Genomic DNA, 21813 nt, shown 5'->3' on the forward strand with positions numbered 1-21813 from the left:
ACCTTGTTGCTGCTCCATTGTTGAATGTTGTGAAAGAACAAACGGAGAAGGTAGATGTTTCTGAGCACTCTACAGCGCTAGCTTTGACCCATAGATGAGAGATTCTTCTTCAGGTTTCTGTTTCTCTACCTAGAAAAGTCTCTACTCCAGTAACAGCCTCTCAACTGGTTAGCTCATGGAACTGCACCAGAGGTCGTTTGGAATGGATCAGAAGTTGCGTTCTGCACGCAAACCGAGCCAAATCAAGATGACCGAGTCCAGGACTAAACGTCTAGGAACACAATCTCACAGGGAGACGCGGCACTGTGAACGTTTACATGGGAGCTTTAATTCCTCTTTAAAGCAAAATAAAAGTTAAATCCTCTTTAACCTGAGATTGTAAACACTTCATTCCTAATGCTAATTTAATTCTGAATTAAACCAAAATCCGAATTAAGTGGCTGCTTTATTCCGATTTTAATTTCAAATGAAATAATTCCTCTTTCTTGTAAACACACAACTTGCTAAATTCCGCTTTAAGTTAATTCTGGTCATTCTGCACTTGCGCAACTTGCGGGACGACGTGCTGGTGATGACATAATTAAAGATGGCAGCCCGGACTAGAGCCGACACTATTTAATAAGACCCTTAAAAGACAGTGGATGGACGAAGGCATAAACATTCACACAGACTTATTACACACACGGAACAGGCTTCATCAGACGGGTGATACTAAGAGACGGAGTAAATACGTCCCCATACTGCTGCACAGGCTGTAATATCACCAAGTTTATCATCGTAACGGTTGTGTTAGAGCTACTACATTTATCAGGAAGCAACTATTTACTCCTGGTTATTGTTTTCTGGAGTTTTACTGGAATTTATTTACTGGTAATTAGTTCCTGCTTCAAAACTACAATCAAAATAAAGGTGAATCCAGTTATTATGTATGATCTTCTGTGTTACAACCGACAATAAAAGGTTTGTTGTGTGTTTTTCCTGATAGACATGATACGTCACGTTCACCCCGTGTCCAATCAGAGCCTTCCCAACCCCCAGACCTGAAACGGATTTGAATAAAGGCAAATAAACCCGTTTACCATTTAAACCTCAATTCAGGAATTACTATTACAATGTAAAAACGAAGCAGAACACTTTAATTCCGAATGATTTCATTCAGAATAACTAATTCTGAATTAAAAAAACATCATGTAACCGTGGCCACTGTGAACGTTTCTCGCTACCAACACAATTTCCGCATATTTTTCGTGCTACTGGACACGACTTTCTGATTGGAAGTTACGTTACTTATTTTATTATATAGCTTTATATTTTTGTTTAGGTAGCTTTGTTTATACCAATAGGTTAAATAGTGTTGTTGATATAATGTTGGGATCAAGGTGGATGTCTGAGAACCACTGGGGTAAGAGGGGTTACGGTTCAGGTGATGAATTATTTAAATGTCAGCAATTTGTTACAAGCACGAAAATAAATTGCGTCACGCACCACAAAAAATAGCTCCTTGTAGCAGAAAAAAAAAGTCATTTTTGTGAAAGTTTCACGATTCCCATGAGAGTAGCAATGAGAAAAGATGACCTCTGTTTAACTTCACGACAACCTCCTCCATGTTCCCCTCACACGTTGACGCTCCTGCTTCTCCGGTTGTACCTTGTGAGCCTTCCTGGGAAGCCACAGTTCCTCTGCCTCATTAGGGTTAATGGGACGAGTCCCCCTGAGACTAAAGAGCTGCTGAATTGGGACCCACTCACACGTTTAAAAGACCACTCAATCAAGCCTTTGTGTATATGTTTTATTCTCTTTATTCTCCACACCCACACAGTTATTTCATTTCACTTCCTTTCCCTGCCTTTTTAAAATATTATTTATTCTTGCGTCTTTGGTCTGTGGCAGACCACGAGGTGAGCAACTGTGGGACATTTCTGCACCACTAATTATCAGCAGGAGAATGAAAGTTTCCATCTACAGACCACAATCCCCAGACGTTGGTAAACTCCTCTGGTGGATGGAAGTGTGAATGGACGACAAGAAAGGAGAGAAAGTGCTGATCTTCAGTTGTTGTAACAGAGTAAAAAAAAAAATCCACCACCTCAGCGTTTCCGTGCGCTGCTCCGAGCTGACAAAGTCACTTATTTTGCGGCCAGGGCTCGTCTGAGCGAGGCCAGGCGAGGTGTGCCAGGGCACCCGTCATGTAGCCAGTCAGGTTTGGCAATAGTGCTGGGTCAGGTTAGCTTCAGACTGAAGTCAGAGTCAAGTGCTAACACCGCGACTCAGCTCTTCTATTACTCATCACAACGTGGACCTTACACTTAAACATATAAACCTTTGTGTGTGTTTGTTTGTTCCCAGTATTCCCAGTCACATCCCACAATGCAATGCGGGAACATTTCAACAAACTAAGGTCGTGTTGCTTATGTCACACTAACGTACTACTCACACTAAGTTTGACATCAAAATTACTGTAGTATGCAGTGCGTTCACATCAGATAGTATGAAAAAATTGAGTATGTGAGAAATATCCTGATGTATACTTATAAATGCCAGGCACATGTGTTAAACTCAAGGCCTGGGGGCCAAATTCGTTTGACACCCCTGCTATGTGGGGACATTTTGTAAGTGTGCACAGTGGGCACACTAGTCATACTCAAACGCCCCATGATGCATTGCGATCGGAATGTAAAATTGTCCTGGGATTGGCTTCAAGCTACAAATCAAAATCTTAATTTATCCATTTTGCAGAATTAAAAAACGGTCACGAAAAAAAAGAAAAAGGTTGGGAACCACTGCTGTATATACTATAAGGAAAAGTCTGGAAAAAATATGTAAACTAATATTAACTTAAAAACCATCTATTGTTTATTTTGCATGCTATCTTCTTAAACGCGACTTATCTAGCCGTCCTTACACACTTTCCCCCTCCTTCCTTTTCCCCTTATCAGTGACACGCTGGAAGCAGAAGCACGATAAGGAGATGCCAATACAAGGTGCGGGGGCACTGACGCCCCAGCAAATGAGTCATTGACATGTTTCTCAGTCAACAATGGTGGACACGGAGCTCCAACCGGAAAGATGAGATCTCCAACAATGAGATGACTTTCTCCTCATAATGGGTTACCGTCTCTGTGGGATCATTGGCTGGCTGTACACTCGTGCTGCTGGTCACCTGACGCGTGGCAGGAGCAGGACACGTGTTCGATCAGTTAATGTGATTGAAAATATTGTTCAATACAAACTTGGTTTGTTTTAGACATTTCTGCCCTCATAGACTTGAAATTAAGACTAAACTAGAAATATTTGTTTGTCTTTGTCTTCTGCTCAATACAACAAAATACATTACTGTAGTTTATATATATATATATATATATATATATATATATATATATATATATATATATATATATACACAGTACTTTACAGCATGTACAGTATTTCATATATTTGTGTTTTGTTTTGATTGTTCATTTTCATTACAGTGCTTTTCAATGACATTAAGCCATACCATAACAACCCACCACTCCGTAGTAGCCCACAGGTGGCCCTCAGTCTAGTATTGTGCGGCCTTCAAAGTAAAAGCACTAAATGTCTAAAAGGCAACAAAAATACACTACAGTACACATATGACTACAACATAACTAAAAATAATAAGCTCAATACAATCACAACATAAAAATATAATCAAACTTACACAAAATTAAACCAACAAACGTACAAAAATATGCCATAAATACACATAAATAACTGTAAATGACTGTAATACCTGTAAATGACAACAAAAATGCACAAAAAAATTGTTCTTTCTTAAATGAATCATTTGATAGATCATTATTATTCTCAATGCTTATGTAAATGTTGAATACTTGACCCTCAGATAAGAGAATAACATTTGATTAAAGTTGTAAACCTTTGCTGTAGCTTGTTACTTTGTTGTTATTTCAGCTGTTTTAAATACAAGTGCTGGTCACGTGTTTCCTGTAAGGCTCTCAGGTTTAGGTGAAGCAAACCTACACATTAATCAGACAATTTAATACAAAAAAAATGCAGGGATTTGTAATAATTAATCAAATATATTTTACATTTATCCATTTAATACTTCATAGTATCCATTATTGATTAAAAATCTTTTTATCAACCTCTGTATAATGTATAAAAATTATAAATTACAAGTCATTTAATTCTAACATTTATTCTGATAAGAAAAGGAAAAACAATAGGATGAAACAGGAGTGTAATACACCCAGTTAGGTAATGGTTTTTTTCTCTTAATAATCGCTTTTATTGTCGTCAATGTTGAAATAATTTCAAGCATTTCTTTCACGAATCACAGATATGTAAATCCAATCCAGTAGCTTTGCTTGTGAGCTTTTTAAATCAAACTGTGATGAATCAATATGCAGGTGTTGTGTTGGTTCAGACTTCAAATTCAGGAAATGTGCAGAGAACAGATTGATTGCTGACAAGCTCGTTCTGGCAGGCGGAATAACTGTCGTCGCGCAGTATTTACTGAGTTCATTGCCATCTCGCCCCTCGGGGAGCAGAAGTCAATTTCAGATACAATGAGCTTTGCAAACCCCCCCCCCCCACTCATAAAAATACGTATAAAATATATAAAAATGTGTTTTTCATCTTAGATATTTTTTCTTGCGCCACTTTCTGTATAGATTATTCCATTTGCATGGGCGTGCTTGTGTATACGGGCGGCTCTAGAAACTCGATTCAGATAAATGCACACTTAGATAAATGCAGTGCTCTAAGTTCAGAGACCTCTCTGTTTTCTAAAGCCAATCACAGTAGCAGTGGATTCCAGTCACCCTTCTGCCACGTTCAATGGCACCTAAATCACGGGAATGACCGCGGCTCCTCTCCTCAGCCTAAATTGTTGCCGTTTAGAATTATTTCTGCTGTAAAAGGGTGAAGACTACACTACAGCATGTTAGATAAAGCCATTACAAGTAAGTAATGTATATTATACATCACCGTTTACTGATAAAAACACACAGTGCTGTAGAATAATAACCAGTCCGTACAAAGACCAGTAAAGCCTTCTGGAAAAGAGAGAGATAAACATTTAGATAAACATGATTAACTGATGAGATCGACACGTGCAAAAACCCAATAGAATGAGGGCTGATCAACCTAAATGATAGGTACCTGACACGACATGATGCCCTTGGTCGGACGATGTAATATAGAGTAATATTTGCAGGAATCACAGTTTTTCTATGCTTATATCACATGATTAGAGGCATTCTAAAACAGAAATTGATCAACAAACACTCAATTTCCTCCGTAATCCTGCAATTTTCCTAAAATTATTCCACAAAATTTCATCAAATGAAATAAAACATTGGTCACAAAGTCAAGGAAATTTAAGTAAAGATCCCGCAGGGACCGTCACTTATTGCTTTGATATTGTCTGTACCTTACATACGTATTTTACATATTATTCATATGTGGAGGTGCAAACTAGAGCACAATATTTGAAATGACTTGTTTTCTCTGCCTATAGTCTGTGGCCATAAAATCATCAAAATAACAATGGCAACATATTATATTTTGTTTTGTTTGTCTTTTTAAAAAAGCACAATTGATTCTATATCTATACATGTGTTACAGTTTAACTGGCGGCCGACTTCCAACGTAACTTTACATTCAAGTTGAAAATAATATAATACAGAAGTGTATAATACACCCCATAAACATGTTTAGCCAAATGTTAATTAAAAAGACAAACAAACATTGTTATTTTGATTATAAAACCAATCAGAAATACACAGTTTTTTTAGAATTTGGTTTTTCCATTTTCCTGTTTCTGGTTTTAAATTAACAAAACAAAAAAATACATATGTTTTTTCTATTTTCTAATTTGGTTTTGAAACTAAATAACAAAAGAACGAAGGGGACACGGATTCAATAGGAACAAAGCAACATCTGATCTGTCAAAATTTGGAATACTTTTTTTATACCAACATATCAGACCTCTGTTTATCTGATAAATACTGTGTGGATGTCACAGACAGTCCAACCTCTGCAATGTACACATTAAATGTGACTTCTATCAGTTTAGAGGATGAACTGAACGCGAACCTGAAGTGACCCGCGTTTGCTAAAGTGGTCCAGAGGTAATACGTGAGCACGGAAGTAGTAAATATGGAGGTGTCTCGTCTCTGTAAATATGTATTCATTCTAAGGCTTCACTTCCCACTACACGTCCTCTGCCATGGCTCTCTTTCTTCTCCACTGCTCCATTGGACACAGAATTGTGACGTTTATCACATTTCAATGATGTAAAAGTCAGATAAATCTACCTGGCCCTTCAGGGAGACGTCACTTTGCAAAATATCAGATACGTATCTGATTTAGGAGCACATATGTAAATGGCCTGGGTCAGATTTGTCTTTAACAGATTGAATATAGGGTTACATATGGGACAAAAAAAAATGTTTTCTTGCAACTCTGATGTATATTTGTGTTCCTTTGGGATGCTGAACATGTCTACGTCCAACTAATACTAATATATTTAAGTAAAGATGTGACATGCCGTAAGGGAAGATACATCAAAGTGCTTAGGGGAGCCATGGTAACCGTATTTGAATAGGAATGTCTCCCATGATCCACATCAAGGGCACAGACGGGCACCTCCAGCTCCAACCATCCCAAAGCTGATGGTTGAATGTATTAGTGTGAATATGTGCACAGCTGATCTCACAGAGCACTCATCAGCCACCACATTATTCCAAGGTGCTTTGTACAGTGCATTAATCACAGGGACCCTTGAGCGCCTCCACGGATCCAGATATTATGACCTTGAGGTTACAAGAAAGACATTAGTCGTGATCCATTCCGAGTATTGGAAACAGGGAGCGGAGCTGAGGGAGGAGGCCGAAAAGCTTTCAAGGTAATGAAATTCTGCCATAATTTAAAGGAAAAGACTTGTGGGGACAAGCCTGAGCCAGAGTAAGAAAAATAAATTGGATTGGATTTTTTTTCTTTTTTCTCCTTTTCTTTTAAATTAGGCTTAAGTGCATGTGGGGGGGCGTCGTTTTTTCTTCCTCCCTTTTTCCAACAAAAGCATGATAACAGCATTACGGTTGAGAATGAATCAAATCATTTCCAAACCAATTAACCTTTGACAGAGAAGAGAAGTGGTCAGGAATGAGAATGGGGCGACGGACAGAGGTGGGTGAGAGAAGTCGCGCAATGACACTAACTGTTTTAGTTTAGTCCAAATCGTTGGCTGACGTGTTTCGCACTGAAGACGGAACTCAAATAATGAATTTGGACAGTGCGTAGAGCAGTGCTTCTCAAATGGGGGCACGTGTACCCCTACGCCATGCAGGGTTCTCGCCACTGCTGTTGAGGGTAGGGGCCCCCCAATGTTGTAGTTTTGCTCCCCTACGAAGCGATGGCACCACCAACGCTGAGTTTTCAACAACGTAGGGGGATCCTCTGTAGTTTTTTCCTTTTTTAATCAGTAAATCAGTAATAATTGTTGCACACTTGGACACGAAAGGGACTTCCAGGTGTGCACAGGTTGTTTTAACCCAGAAACACATTCATCACCGTCTATTTGATACAGGCAATCTGCTCTGATGCTCCCGTCTTCACCTGAGGACCCCTGCCACCACTTAGCTGGCCCCGATGCTGCCTGTATGCTTCCTCCATATATTTAATTACAATCCAATATAAACAGTGTAGCTTCAACCAGACGTAGCATGTAGCGTCACATGAAGCTGCTCGTCATCTATCTATCTATAAAGCAAGATATCTCTGTCTGTCTGTCATATTTTATCTCCAATTTATATGTTAATTTATAAAAAATATGGTTTTCGCTGTAATTTTTACCTTGAACCACGTGGGCCGAACTTGGCCCGCGTGCCTTGAGTTTGACATATGTGCCCTAGGGGTACATGATGGCACTACAGGCGGTAATTAAATGAATTTAAGTATTAAATTAAATATTTCCAAAACTTTTCCAAAACAGTAAAAATATTCCATGACTTTTCAAGACTGAAAAATGTTTTTTTTCACATTTCCAGGAATTTTATGACCGTGGGACCCTGTAGATAATGTGTTTTTCACAGAATTCTGAGAAAAATGTAGCCGGACAAAGGGGGTACGTGGATTCAGAAATAAGAGAAAGGGGGTACTCAAGCAAAAAAGGTTTGAGAACCACTGGCGTAGAGGACACAGAAGACATGGAGGAGCAGTGAGGACACGCCTCCTTCTTCTTCTTCTTCTTCTAGAAACGTGGTGCCTGTCTTGTCCAGTCTGACTGATGGTAGAAAGGATCTGAAGTTAACCCCACTTATTCTTAATGCTGGCTCTCAGTTCCATCTATCTGCCTCCATTCCTTCCCGTTACTGGCTCACGTTCAGCTGTGGCCGCTCCATTAAGTTAATTAAAGGCTCCGTTTTGAGCTGGAGCCCACTAGTAAATACGAGCACCAATCAATAGATCTCTGGCTTATTTTTGTGTGAGGGCGGGGAGGCGGTGCTACTGTTGCATTCAGAGGACATGATTTGTTGCCTTGGCAGACACGCCGTGTCTCTCTCCTCCGTCTTGTCCTCTGTCTCTGTCTAATTTGGTAGCCTTCTATCGCCTTCTCGTCACCGTAATGTCATCTATCACTCAGCTGTCTCCTCCTTACCCGTGGCTACCTATGGCGGCTCCCATCTGTCCATAACAAGTCAAAAACCTGTGTTTCCATACGTGAATGTGTCGGTATTTGTGTCCACTGGGAATCATGTGTTGAGTACTTGGGAAAAAAATAGGAATACAATAATCCCAAGATAAGGTAATTAGCTGCGTTAGCTATTGTGCAAACTCTTACTTTTAGGAGTTTTAATTTTGCTCTAAAGCATAAACGAACTTTGCGGGGGTCAAAAGTTTTCAGTAGAGTTTTCCCAAATTCATTTGAAAAAATTCAATTTTTAATATAATGTACATTTAATACAAATATTTTAAGTGCCATAAAACACAGTGACTGTACAAAATATATATTAATTCATTTGTTGTTCTTTTAAAAGTTATTTATTGGTCCCTCAAGTCATGTGACTCGGTTCTTAATTGGTAAATGGTGAAGCGACACTGCACCCAGCAGGTCATGTTATGGTACTGCAGCAAAAAGGAAGCAGAAAGGTTTTATCATGAATTTACAACATTAATCTAAAAATGGTGATTTTTATTGACACGTTCAGCCACAGAGAAAGAAATCAGGGCGGAGCTGCTTTCTTCTTTTAAACAGGACGTTACAGCAGTTTTACTGTGTTTTGGACTAAATGCTGGGATTCATTGGATTTTTGAATATGAGACCACTTTAGACAGAATATATGGATTCAGTAAGATGTTAAAAAGGTGATGAGTGCTGTTTGCTGTGATGGTTGTGTCTTACAATGGTTAATATTGTTAAAAACGGAAGATTCTAAGCTTTCAATCAGTATATGCATTTGTTACGGCCCTGGTCTGTACTGTGGGGGGTCTGCTTGTCCTGGCGGTGCTGATTGGCTGTGTTTTGGCCTCGCCTGCTGGTCTTCACTATTTCTGTCCAAGCCACCGGCTGATTGAAGGATTCCATCCATCGGTGTGGCTGCTGGCTCTCTCCTCATTCATTATGCACCTTTTAGTATATTTTGATCATTTGTTAGCCTTGGTTCTGGTTCTTTGTGTTCAAGCCTGGTTTTGTTGGCATTAAATATTGCTTTGTACACTTTTGTGTCACAGCGTGAACGGCTGTAACAGTATTTGAGAAGCATTTAATTCCACAAAAGCGTGAATGAGTGAGAACGTGCATTTTGACCCGTACAGTGGACGATATTAAACCATGCGTCGATGCAAATTATTGTAGTCAACATTGTCAATTATGTTACTAATCATGTTTGCATTATCATATATGGCGCAAATCTCTGGACGGTCAATATATTTCAATCTATTTTTTCTTTTGCCCCCTCCCCCCCGGCAACAATCTCAAACTCTGGCTATGATTACGAGGCAAAACAACCTTCAATGGAAACACGTTTAAAGGGTAATTATACTTTGTAGACATTTAGAAATGTCGCTTTTTTTTGTGAAAAACTGTAATGAAACAGCTATTCTCCAAACACGAGACCCATATCAGGAGATGTGGAGTTGTCAAAAAAATTATTCACAATAAAAATCAGAACTGTATTGTGACCTCTAGGCCAGAACTGGGAAAAGTTTTTAAGGGTAAGGCTTAAGAAGCAAACACGTTATGAGTCATGTTGCCTGGTGATACTCCAAAAGGTCTCATTTTGCTTTTTCTCTCTCAAAGCAACAAGAGCAAGCAGCAAGTGTGCAAAGCCCACGGGCTAAACAACTATCATCAGCTTCACGCGGCGTTCGTCTGCCATGAATAATGGCTCGGGGCGGCAGGTGGTGTGTAGCGCTCCACAATCCGGAGACAAGCTCTCTCCACTGGACGCCTCTCCCCCAACAGTCTCCCCATTCCTGCAGACGCACCAGAGGAGTGGAAGTGGTGCAGCTCATCGTGCTTCTTCTTCCCTTCAGGCGGCAGCCCATACACGTCCTGATGCTTAGCCAGTGTTGTTTGTTAGAAACATTTTCTCTCCACCTTCATCTACTCCTCTTTTCTCATCTCAGCTCTCATTTTTCACTGAGAACGCCTGGTGCTTTTCCACTTCTCTAATCTAAACTCCCTCTTTCTCTCGTCTCTCTCCTCTCAGAGAAAGCCCAGGGGGGGCTTGTTCATATTCTCTCCTCTCATTGTGTTTCATCTCTTCCCTTATGACACAGAACTATCCCCCCAGAGTATCCAGCTTTCAGACGGGGAGCGCAAGCAAATGCATGGTTAACCCCATTTTATTTAGCCTATTCAAAGGTTCCCCAACAAAGCTCTGGTGCTTACAGACAGTGATAAAAAAAATAATAATCACTGTCACACAGCAAAGGAGAACGTATCACAGGGCTTTAACAGAATTAAAGAAGCTATTATCGGCACAATGGAGACGTGAAAAAGTAAGCAAGATGTTGCAACATATTGCATGTTTTACAAAACAATCAAAGAATGTGAAACACCTGCTGGAAGTCACAGCAATTTAGCCTGTTTTTACGTGACGAAAATGTTGTTCCAAATGTAAAATAAAAAAGTGTTCCATTGGTTATGAATGTACATACTGTGTTCTCTTTTATTCAGGTATGATGTGATGAGTGTTTTTCTCAGATAAGAAGAAAAAAGTTTATACAGTTACGAGTGGGACAATACACTGCGTTCACGATACGATACGATAGACCAGTTGTTTTCAAACTTTTTTGGCTCAAGAACCCCTTTTCCCTTATTTCGGAATCCAAGTACCCCCTTTATCCAAATACAACATTTTACTCGGAATACTATGTGATAACACATATTTTAAAGAATCTCATTTTTTAGGGGAATGAAACAGTATTTAGAGTTTCCTGAATAGATTTATTTCCAGTCATCTCCCTTGTATTTTCAGTTCAAGTTCTAATCAAGAAAATGTCCATCATTATTATGGTTACAAATTTTAAACTAAATTTTTAATGCTTTCATTTCTTAATTTTCCACTCTCTCTCACTCTCAAGTCCCCCTTAAAGTCCCATTGCGTACCCCCATTTGAGAAACACTGCGATAGACGTTAATGGGTTCGCGATATTTACACAATAAGAAAGAAAAAAATTATATTTTGTCACAAAATATATCGTCCCACCTGTTACTCATAGGTCACATGTATGAGGTTAAAGCTCAGACCCACAACGTGGTGGCGGTGGGTCGAAGAGGGCGGCCACATTTCAACGTCTATTGGAAATGCGCAAATTCTAAATAGCGCAATAAAAACTGGTCATCGTAAAAGCATGAATTTTCATGAAAAACACTGAAATGATGCGAAAAGTTTTTCACGCTTTTATGAGGAGGTTTTTCAGACGATTCCATATTGAAATGTATCGTAAAAGCTCAATGGAAACACTTTTTCAGTGACGAGACGTACCTGGTCACGTGACTCACTTTTCTCCTAGAAAACATAGTGCGAACCAAGAGATTTCTGAGCATTAAACTAAGAAATTATTACTGCCAAATTAGACGTGAAACAACAAAGAAATGCAGAGTGTTATGAGGAGGTTTGGAGCTTCCGTCTTCCTGCAGAGACGTCTCACAGGATGAGATTTCACAAGAGTTTCCAAAAAAACGTTAAATGGAAACACGTGCAAAGCGCAATTATACTTTGTCGAAATGTAGATACATCGTGTTTTGAAAATCTTCGAGCATACACTATTAACAGAACGTATTTCACAAGAATTATGAGGCTCCAAACAATCTTCAACAGAATGGAAACGGAATAGTCAAAGCGCAATTATACTTGTCGAAACTTTAGAAATATCGCTTTTATTTTAGAAACAGCTTGTGATTGACAGCTGGTGTTTTTAACAGTTCAAATTAGTTGAGTTTTTTAATTGATATCATAACTCTAGATAAAAAATATGCTTCTCCAATCCTATGTAATTTATTATAAATAGGACCTTGACGAGAACCATGAAAGTAAAAGGCGGACATGCTCATTCTGCACAAAACATAAGTCCCTAGGTCCATGTAAACCATAGGGTTCATGCTCAATGAACGGTTTTTTAATGAGAGCTTATTTTTGCATGAGGTAGGAAAGTTTTAAGTTGGATAAATACACGTCTGATACTGGTGACTCCAAATCAAAGCGGTAAATACCATAAAACAGGAGATTTCTAAATCCTGCATTGATGTTGTCCCTTCTTACTCCGCCTACTGTTGTTTCCATCTCTGCCTCTCAGTTTGTCACTCGTACTACGCCCGAGCGCACACACACTGCATGAGCACGAGCATCTTGGGCCACGCTAACCACCTCATTTCTCCAGTCTCCCTCCTCTCTAACGCTCACTCTGTGCGTAATTCAATCATCCCAAGGAGATGGATATACGTCCCTGGGAACGCTTACGCTCTCCATTTCCTAAAGCGCTTGATCAGATTAATTGATTGCTGCCCCCCACCCCCCACCCCTCTTTCTGCGGCCCTTCTGCCTACAGAAGCTGGCGTGGCGGTGGCCGGTGAGCAGAAATCAGATTTCCATTGATATTTTGATCAAAATGGCTTTCCTTTGGCCCTGAGACGGACCATGCAAAAGGACAAAGGGGAATAAATAAAGGACAGGAGGCCGACTGGCGACATGAAACGGTTGGAAGCCTGTGGATACAGATGGACAGGATTATAAAGGGGACAACACAATAACCTGGAGCGTACAGCAGACACGGAGCTGAACAAGATGAAGCTGATAGTCGATCGATGAAAATGGGGCAAAAAAAACAAGTAAATAGTAGAGGAGAGGCGGGAGAAATGTGTTGGGATGCTTTGTGTACAATGATGCTTGGCTAAAAGCCACAGCAGAGGTTTGAAGGAGTCAGAATAAAGCCCAGAGGAGAAGCAAAGAGGCCTTAACTCTTCTTCTATGAGTGAGCGCCAAGCGGCTGCCATGTCTCCTGATTGCTAAGTCCCCATGGAGCGCTCGCTCGCTCTCCTTCCTCCCCTCTATCTTTCCATTCTGGCACCGAGGGTCGCAGTAGATTACCGCGCCGTTTCAGGCCCTTTGGCTTCCAAAACTGCACGCACAAACCCTCCTGCGCAAACATTTAGGCACACGTGCACAAAAGGCACAAACAGACAGGGTAGGATAGGAAACTAGCTCTCTCCCTCTTATCTATCTGACACAGATGTTCCCCATACGTGTAAAGCTTTTACCTGACGCCCCATTACAGCTGAGGCTCTTACCTCTGCAGAGCCAAATTACCTTTCAGATTTAACCCCCCCCTCATTCAACCTGCCCTTGACATTTAGTTTGCTTTTCCACAGTATGTATAGGCTAACACACGTACACCAGCACGTACACAGACACAGGTGGGACACAACCATTACACTTTATTATTAACTACTTTAAATATTTACATAACAGAATAAAAATAATCATCCATTATAGAAGTATGTTATCAAAGCCTAAAGATCAAGCATTTCATCCTGGTGGATCGTTGTGATTCTTAACCATGGTTGGGTCCTGAGCGCCCCCTAGAGGGGCGCCAAAATAATAGATGCTCAGTTGCAATCAGGGTTGGAGCTAATTACATTTTTCAGTTACAATTACAGTTTCAATTAACTATGTTCAATTACAACTCAATTATGATTGCAGTGACCAGCATTTTTTCCAATTTTAATTAAATTACAATTATTTTTGTATTCTCAGAAAGTCAATTCCAATTAGTTTTTGATGTGTTTTTTTTTTTTTTATGGTAAAATGTGTCAAGGCTTGATATGAAACGTATGTTAATATTTGTTAACTACACATAACTACAACCCTGATTGTAATATACCTTTCCGCCACTTGTGGCAGAATTGCGCAAGCCAGTGACGCAACACAAGCTCAAACAAGCAGAAGAAGAAAGTCTGTCTCTAGTTTGTTGCTGTTGTTGTTCATTTTTCACATATATGAAGCAATTTCTGGCTCCAACAAACAAAAATAAAAACTGCTGAAGAAAGTTTTAAAATCATTTTAATTTTATTTGGCTGTATTTCCATTAGCATCTACTTCAATTTCATTAACAGTTTATTTAAGAAAAAATGTTACGCATTATTTAATGTATATTGTATTATTGCTCTAAGTATTTTGAATTTATTCATTTATTAATAGTATTTATGTTATAGTTATGATATAATATTGTTTAAAATATTCTACATACGGTACCAGGAGGACAGGTTTAAAGCAAAACTAACGCTAATTCTTGGTTATTTTCTTGAAACAAAAAAAGTCATAACCTCCTGTCCCCCTATTGATTGTTTTAAAACTGGATACACAAATACATCGTACACAACCCAGAGATTAAATCAACCCATCGCTTTTTATTCCTTTCCCACTGCTTCATACTTTACACTCCAGCCCGTTTTATTTGCCATGGGGCTGAGCTCTCACACCAGGATTGATTCTGAGCTGCCGTCTTCAACTTGTGGCCTCGGGGCAGCTCAACGCAAACACGCAGCAGCCCCTCCCCCTCCCCCACTTACTCCAATCACAGCAGCACTTTCTGGTGCACTTTAATGCGTGCACACAATGGCCGCCCACCACTTCTGCCACAAGCTTTGAACAAACACAGACATTGAGCAACTTACAGGAAAAAAAAATCATAGGCAAACAGTAAAGAAAATTAGTTTGTAAACTTCTATTGGACATAAAAAGTAATAATAACCCACCGAGCATTTTTAGGTCTATTATACATCTAAATGTTCCTTAGACGTCTAGTTTAAAGTTGGTCTACCAGGGGTATATATATATATATATACACACACTATACTGTATATCGCTCAACTGCTATTATAATTGATTTAGTTCAGTATTTGGACATCAATTATGCACCTTGCAGTTGTTTCTTTAATAAATAGTTATCAAATAATAGATTAAAGTACAATGTCTAAATTAGAACTAAAAATAGATCGTTGAAATTAGGTCTAAAAAATTAACTAGACATCTAATATCCGTCTATTGCTAGAGGGAAGGGTTCAAAGTGTCAATATTGTCTTAAAATTAGCTGAAAATGGGCAGGGTGTAATGCAATTTAACAATTAGGAGCAATTGGTTTAAATCTGTAAATAATGGGCATGACAAATCATGAATGTGGTTAAATTGGTAAAAAGAAAAATAAGCATGAAATGGTTTAAAAGTGACAATAATGGGTCAACATGTGACGTTAGGTGGGAAAAGTGATGGAAATGGTTTATATGTGCTGAACATGTATTGAAAGTTGGAAAAAATGTGCAGAGAAGACATTGAAATGTGATGGAGACGTGGGCAGAAATGGAGAAATGTAGAAAACATGGCAAAAACAGTGATGCAAAAAAAGATGAATGAAAATAGGATAAAATATGGCAAGTTTGGTCTAGTTGCAGAAAAATTTGCAAAAATGGGCTCAAAATTGTTAAAAAAATGTTTTTCCTAGTTTCTTGAAGGCATCTGGTGACCCCCCTCTCAGTGTCTCGCGACCCCAAATTGGGTCCTGACCACAATGTTGGGAAACCCTGTTCTAAGTGACCTCGGCTCACGTTCTAGAGGCTGAAGTTTGTGAGTTATCACGGACGGTTGAAGACACAAACCCTGAGGATAGAAGGAATCCCCCAAAAAAGTTCCACCAATTTTGCTAAATGATCTAAAAAGCTACTAAATGATCAAAAAATCAGGCTGAATGTTTCACTCCAATAGAAAACAATGGGATGTTTACAGGGGCCGTGTGACATCATCAATCACGTGATTTCAAGATGGAGGAACACAGGCTCTAAAACTGTAAAGTAGTCCCATTTTTTAAAAGTTTAATACAACTAATATGTGCAAAAATAATGTGTTTTGTTCGGTATAATCTTCTAATAACATTCAAAGATTTTTAGGCCCCAACTTGTGAAAACAGTGGAGGATCCCTTTAAAAGTTAACTAAAAGTATAACTAACTAGCTGAAACTCATATCACTTATTCTTCTTCATTTGTGAGTCAGTGCTAAATGCTACATTAATTCATTATTGCTTACAATGATTAAATTACCTCCTGCTTGGTGGTTGGAAAGTTATGTAAAAGATGTGGGAAACTTTGTTTCTGTGGGGTACAGACGCACACACAAGTACTACACACACTCACACGTACAATTACAGTGTGTATCATGTAGTGATTGATAGGTTTGAGTGATCTCAGCTAAGCTACACCTTCTCCTGCAGGATAGCAGCTCATACTGGTCCATGTAGTATGTGAGAAACTGTCATTGTCACTTTAGCTGAGACGCTAATGGTTCCCATCAAAGGTGTTGGTAGTTAGTGCAGCACTTGTCCAAGTCATCAGCTGTAACTGCTACATCTATGTGACGGAGACCATTCAAACAGGAAGTGCACATAGATTGCTTTGAGGTATGTGGGCACAATAAACACATTGCTAACATAAGCGATGCAACATTAGCCTCAAGAAGTCGATGTTCAATGGCGTTATATTCTCATGGCCCCACTTGTTAGTCCTTCTTTTTTCCCTCACCCAGAGCTTCATTTGAGTCAGATCTTACCGAAGCAGGATCCGGAACCTCCCAGATTTTGACCGGCACTTATTTGATCGGATCCAGCACCTCATTAAAAAAATGTAAAAATTCTCGCCCCTTTTTCACTTTTAGGTGTTTAATTAAATTTTGAAGTATTAAATTTGGACAGAATCCGTGTAACCGTCGTTCTTTGGTAATTCCATTTTAAAATCAAATCAAAATAACAAACAGTGTGTTTATTTTGTTTTACTGATTTAAAACCAAAACAGAAAAACCAAAAACCAGATAAGCAGCGTTTTTCAGTTTATTTATAAAAAACACACATTTTAAACTGTTTGTGAGATATTTGGATATTTACGGTGAAATTAGAGCGAGGAATGAAGTCCACTGCACCTTGTTTTGTTTCCCTCCCCAGGTCCTGGACCAGGTCTCCTCACACAATAGGACTGATTTATTGCAGCAGTTTTCTGGTCCTGCTCATGTTTTCATTCAGTCTGTGGATGTTTTAGCTCGTAAAAAGCTGCTCATGGTAATGTTTAGTTTTGCGGTGTTACAGTCCAAATAGTATCCAAATAACCTGGTGACTGACTATCTACTGTGAGGAACAATAGGATGTTAGAACTTCTACCATTTGACACTTTTGCAAAAACAATTACAGCTTTTTTGAGGGTAGTAAAAAAAATATTTTGCACGTTATAAATGCCGCTAACGGCAACCGTAAACACACATGGAAGTTGATCACAAGAAACAAGAAGCACCAGCAGATTCATTACACCACCTCTGGGTCCACATATCATGTGCATGTTTTACGTAACATCCATTTTTACACTGTTAGGTAAAGTTGGGAGATATTCACAAATTCAGACTTACAGCATCAATAACTATTTAACGAACGTCATTGACACACAAACTATGCTTCTTTACCATCGGTGTGTGAGGTGGACAACATGATACAAGATCATTTCAGATATAGGCCGTTTTGTAATTTTCTATATCACCAAAATACAAAACTCCATATATCTTAAATCTCGATATCATCCGAGAATACAGAGATATAAATCACTCCAGTATTTAAATAAAACCCGGTTTTGTCATCGGACACAGGTCACGTTTCTCCCGTTTCAAGATGATGCCCATATAATTACTACCGCTAATGTCATATTCGTAAATTAAAACGTGAATTAAACTTACCAAATTGAAATGTTTGTCACGCTCCACCATTTCATACCTCTATGAAATGGTGTGTGGGGGGGGGGGGTGCACACTTTGAGAGCACTGCCCTAAATGACAATCAACGCCCTTACCTTCCAGGAAATCTTGCGTCCTCGAGTACAATGATCCAGAGAAACGGGTAGGTCGCCACGCTCGTAGCACCTTTTGAAGTTGGTCGATATCGTCGGACGCTCTTGAAAAATCCCTGACGCTGGAGGTCCAGATACCTGGTCACACAGCACAGAAGTCAGAGTAACTTAGTGAAGTTCAAACATACAGAACGAGACCACACAGAGTCACTACGTGTTGTTTTATTAAATCTGAATAGACCATATTTCCTCCTCCGTGGAGAGAAAGTCCCTGCTGCTGCCGCTATTCTACGGTAATTCAGGGCGACATGTGCCCCGCTTTTCTACTCCTTCAGAGAGAGACCCAACACAGAGTGCAGCTGTGTGTTGTGTGTCGGCCTTGTAGCCCCAGGCACTGCCAGAGGCATGTTAGCGTCATCTTTTCTTTGCCTCTATATCGCACCACTACGACTGGGCCACTGCAGGCCAACAGGACTCAGATCACATCAGCCATGACGGTGCCTCACCAGTTATACTCGTATCAGGCACCATACAGCAAAATACCTGGAAGAATATCAGGTTTTTAAAGATTTTAACTTGTCATTTACGCCTGGGCAACATATCGTCATTCAAGATATATGGAGTTTTCTATGTTGGCGATATAGAAAAGGACAATATCACCTATATCGAGATATATCTATATATTTTTTGACTTTATTTATACAATCACATCATACAAGTAGGGGTGTGTCCTGATTCCATAGTGATATCAGTCTGATATCAGCCAGGAAAACAAATATCAGATTTTATTGGACTGAATCTAAAATCTCTGATATAATATATATAATTGTTTTTTAAAATAATTTTTTCAATATCTTCTTTTTTATTTTTTAATTTCTTTTATTCAATCATATAATTTCTTATTTTAAAAGCTTAATTATATGTAAACCATTGATTTATAATAAATGGGTCTGTTTTATTTTTTGTTTTTTTTTAATAATCAAGCCTTTTCTAACATTCCACACTAATAAGTACTAAAAGTATGTATGATTCGTGCTGATATCGTATCGGCTTGCATATCGGTAGCGTATTGAAGTGAAAAAAGTTGTATCAGGACATCCCTACATACAAGTATTTAATATTATTCATAGAGTACAGTCAAACAGCGTCCTTCTTTAGGTATATATTTTACATCTTAATTTGTATTAAAATACTTGTTTTAGAAGTCGCTGCTTTCGTTACTTCTCAGAACAACATGAAAATCACAGTTAAATGATCACTGAGTGCAACTTAAACCAGACATTCATCTAAACAAGCCACACGGCAGAACTCACTCACACGTGCTGTCCTTTAGGAGAAAAAATAGAACATATCATGCAGCTGTTTTGTTAATAAATGTACCTGTGTGGCATTTTTCATCAGCATATTTAACACAGAATTCCCGAAATACTTTATTGAATTAAAAATATTAGGATTTATATCGTATATCACCATTTTGAGAAAAAATATCAAGATATGAGTTTTGGTTGATATCGCTCAGCCCTACTTATGACTTACGTCATATTAAATAGCAGAGGTGACGTTACTGTAATTGAGTTGCTTTAATGGGTATTTTACTTTTTTCAGTACATTTATAAATCAGTCATTTTACTTGTTCTCAAGTATGTTTTAAAAGAAGTAATTAGTTATTTCCGTGTTAACGCTCAGAATGGTCATTATTCTAAATGCTGACATGAAAATGACACAAATGACTCCAAGACATAAAATGAGAGAGTGTTATGCAAACTACAATAAAAATAAATAAATTAACTCAAAAAACACAAATAACATAAAAATGAACCCCTCGCTCGTATAGCGCAGACTTTGAAAACGAACTCCGATCGGCTCCGTACGTCTCCCCGGAGACACTGTTCCAACAAAAAGGGTTTTCAGAGGTATGTTGGTCCAGTCTGTGTGTGTGTGTGTGTGTGTGTGTGTGTGCACACCATCGAAACACTGTTGACATCACTGTTGATGGAATCATCAGTGTTCTAAAACAATGTTTAACAGGAGTTCCACAGTGTGGATGGGAAATTAAATGGGATATATCTATATATTTATTTTAGAAGCCAGAACATCACCAAAATTAACATTTCCTAAAAATTTCCTAAAAATCTGTTCATAACTTTAAGTTATCGTGTACATAAACAACACACACACATACACACAAACAAACATACTTCCGAAAAAGTTTTCATTTTCTAAAGTAAGTAAATAAACAACACAGATACACCAAAATGAGAACAAAAAACACAATTTCTTTATAAAAGCATACAAAATTACAAAGAAAATACATACAGTTACAACTACATTAAAAATACATAAAATGACTCCATAAACATAGAAATCGAGGAAAAAAAAAAATATACAAAACCACAACAAAAATACACAAATTGACTCCAAAAACACACAAATAAAAAATAAAAACACAAAAAAGATACACCAAATGAAATAAATATAAACAAAACAATATACAAAATTACAGGAAAAAAAAAAAAAAATTACAACTGCAATAACTTTTTGAAATGCACCAAAAATACACAATATGACTACAAAAATAAAACAAAAAAATATACAAACCCTTTGTTCTTTTCCTGTATTATAATGAAAATGACAAATGACTCCATAAACATACAAAATTAGAGATAAATATAGAACACTACAATAATAATATAGAACATTACTCCAAAAGCACACAAAACAAACGCAAAAAACAAACAACAACAAAGATACACATAAAATCTATTAAAAAAGCTACTCTTGCTGGACATCGTAGCATGTAAATGTGAAATATTGTCCTAAAATATGAACGTGAGTTATTTCCGTAATAAAATCAACTTTGATTATTTTTTTCCATTTCAGAACTTGAATTCCACATTTTCCAACTCAAGTCAAGCAGAGATCCACGTTGCAGACAAAGTTGCTTTGCAATGAGATCCAGCAATGTTGATCTGGAGGTTTCCAACAGCATGTCATAGTGGTCACATGACAAATTGATGGAGTCAGGGTTTTCCCTGCCATCTGTGTCACGCTGCCACATGACTGCAGATGTGTTGCTTGTCATTAATCTTCACATTACCTCCCACTGAGGGCTCGTTTTGCCAAAACACGGCAGAACTGCTTTGTACCACACTTTCCAAAAATCTCTTCAGATCAGTGCTTTAAAAGAAGTTCATTTACCTCCAATCGCTCTATTAGCTGCCACTAAATTAATTCAGATTAAATAGATTTGATGCCACGTGGATGAATATAAGTAACACGTAGAGCAGATTACATAGCAACTTTTATCATGTCAGCATTTAGAAGAATGACCATCTGAGCGCTAACGCGGGAAGAACAAACGGTTTGTTTATATTTGTATATTTTATTTAGTTTTTGGAGTATTTAAAAACATATATATATATATAGTTGTCATTTTTTGTATTTTTTTTTC

The 21813-nt window shown here is 38.3% G+C and overlaps 1 protein-coding gene across 2 annotated transcripts in view; it reads right to left on the bottom strand.

The window, feature by feature from the left end:
* The window catches only part of pacrg (PARK2 co-regulated), a 202344-nt gene that overhangs the window by 160478 nt on the left and 20053 nt on the right, over window positions 1-21813 (bottom strand). For both annotated transcript variants that reach the window (XM_028437158.1, XM_028437157.1), the window contains exon 2: window positions 18366-18500. In XM_028437158.1, the coding sequence (XP_028292959.1) occupies window positions 18366-18500 (135 nt within the window). The remainder of the gene's footprint in view (window positions 1-18365; window positions 18501-21813) is intronic.

The sequence above is a fragment of the Gouania willdenowi genome, chromosome 22 (assembly GCF_900634775.1).
Source record: "Gouania willdenowi chromosome 22, fGouWil2.1, whole genome shotgun sequence".
In the NCBI taxonomy this organism is placed as follows: Eukaryota; Metazoa; Chordata; class Actinopteri; order Blenniiformes; family Gobiesocidae; genus Gouania; species Gouania willdenowi.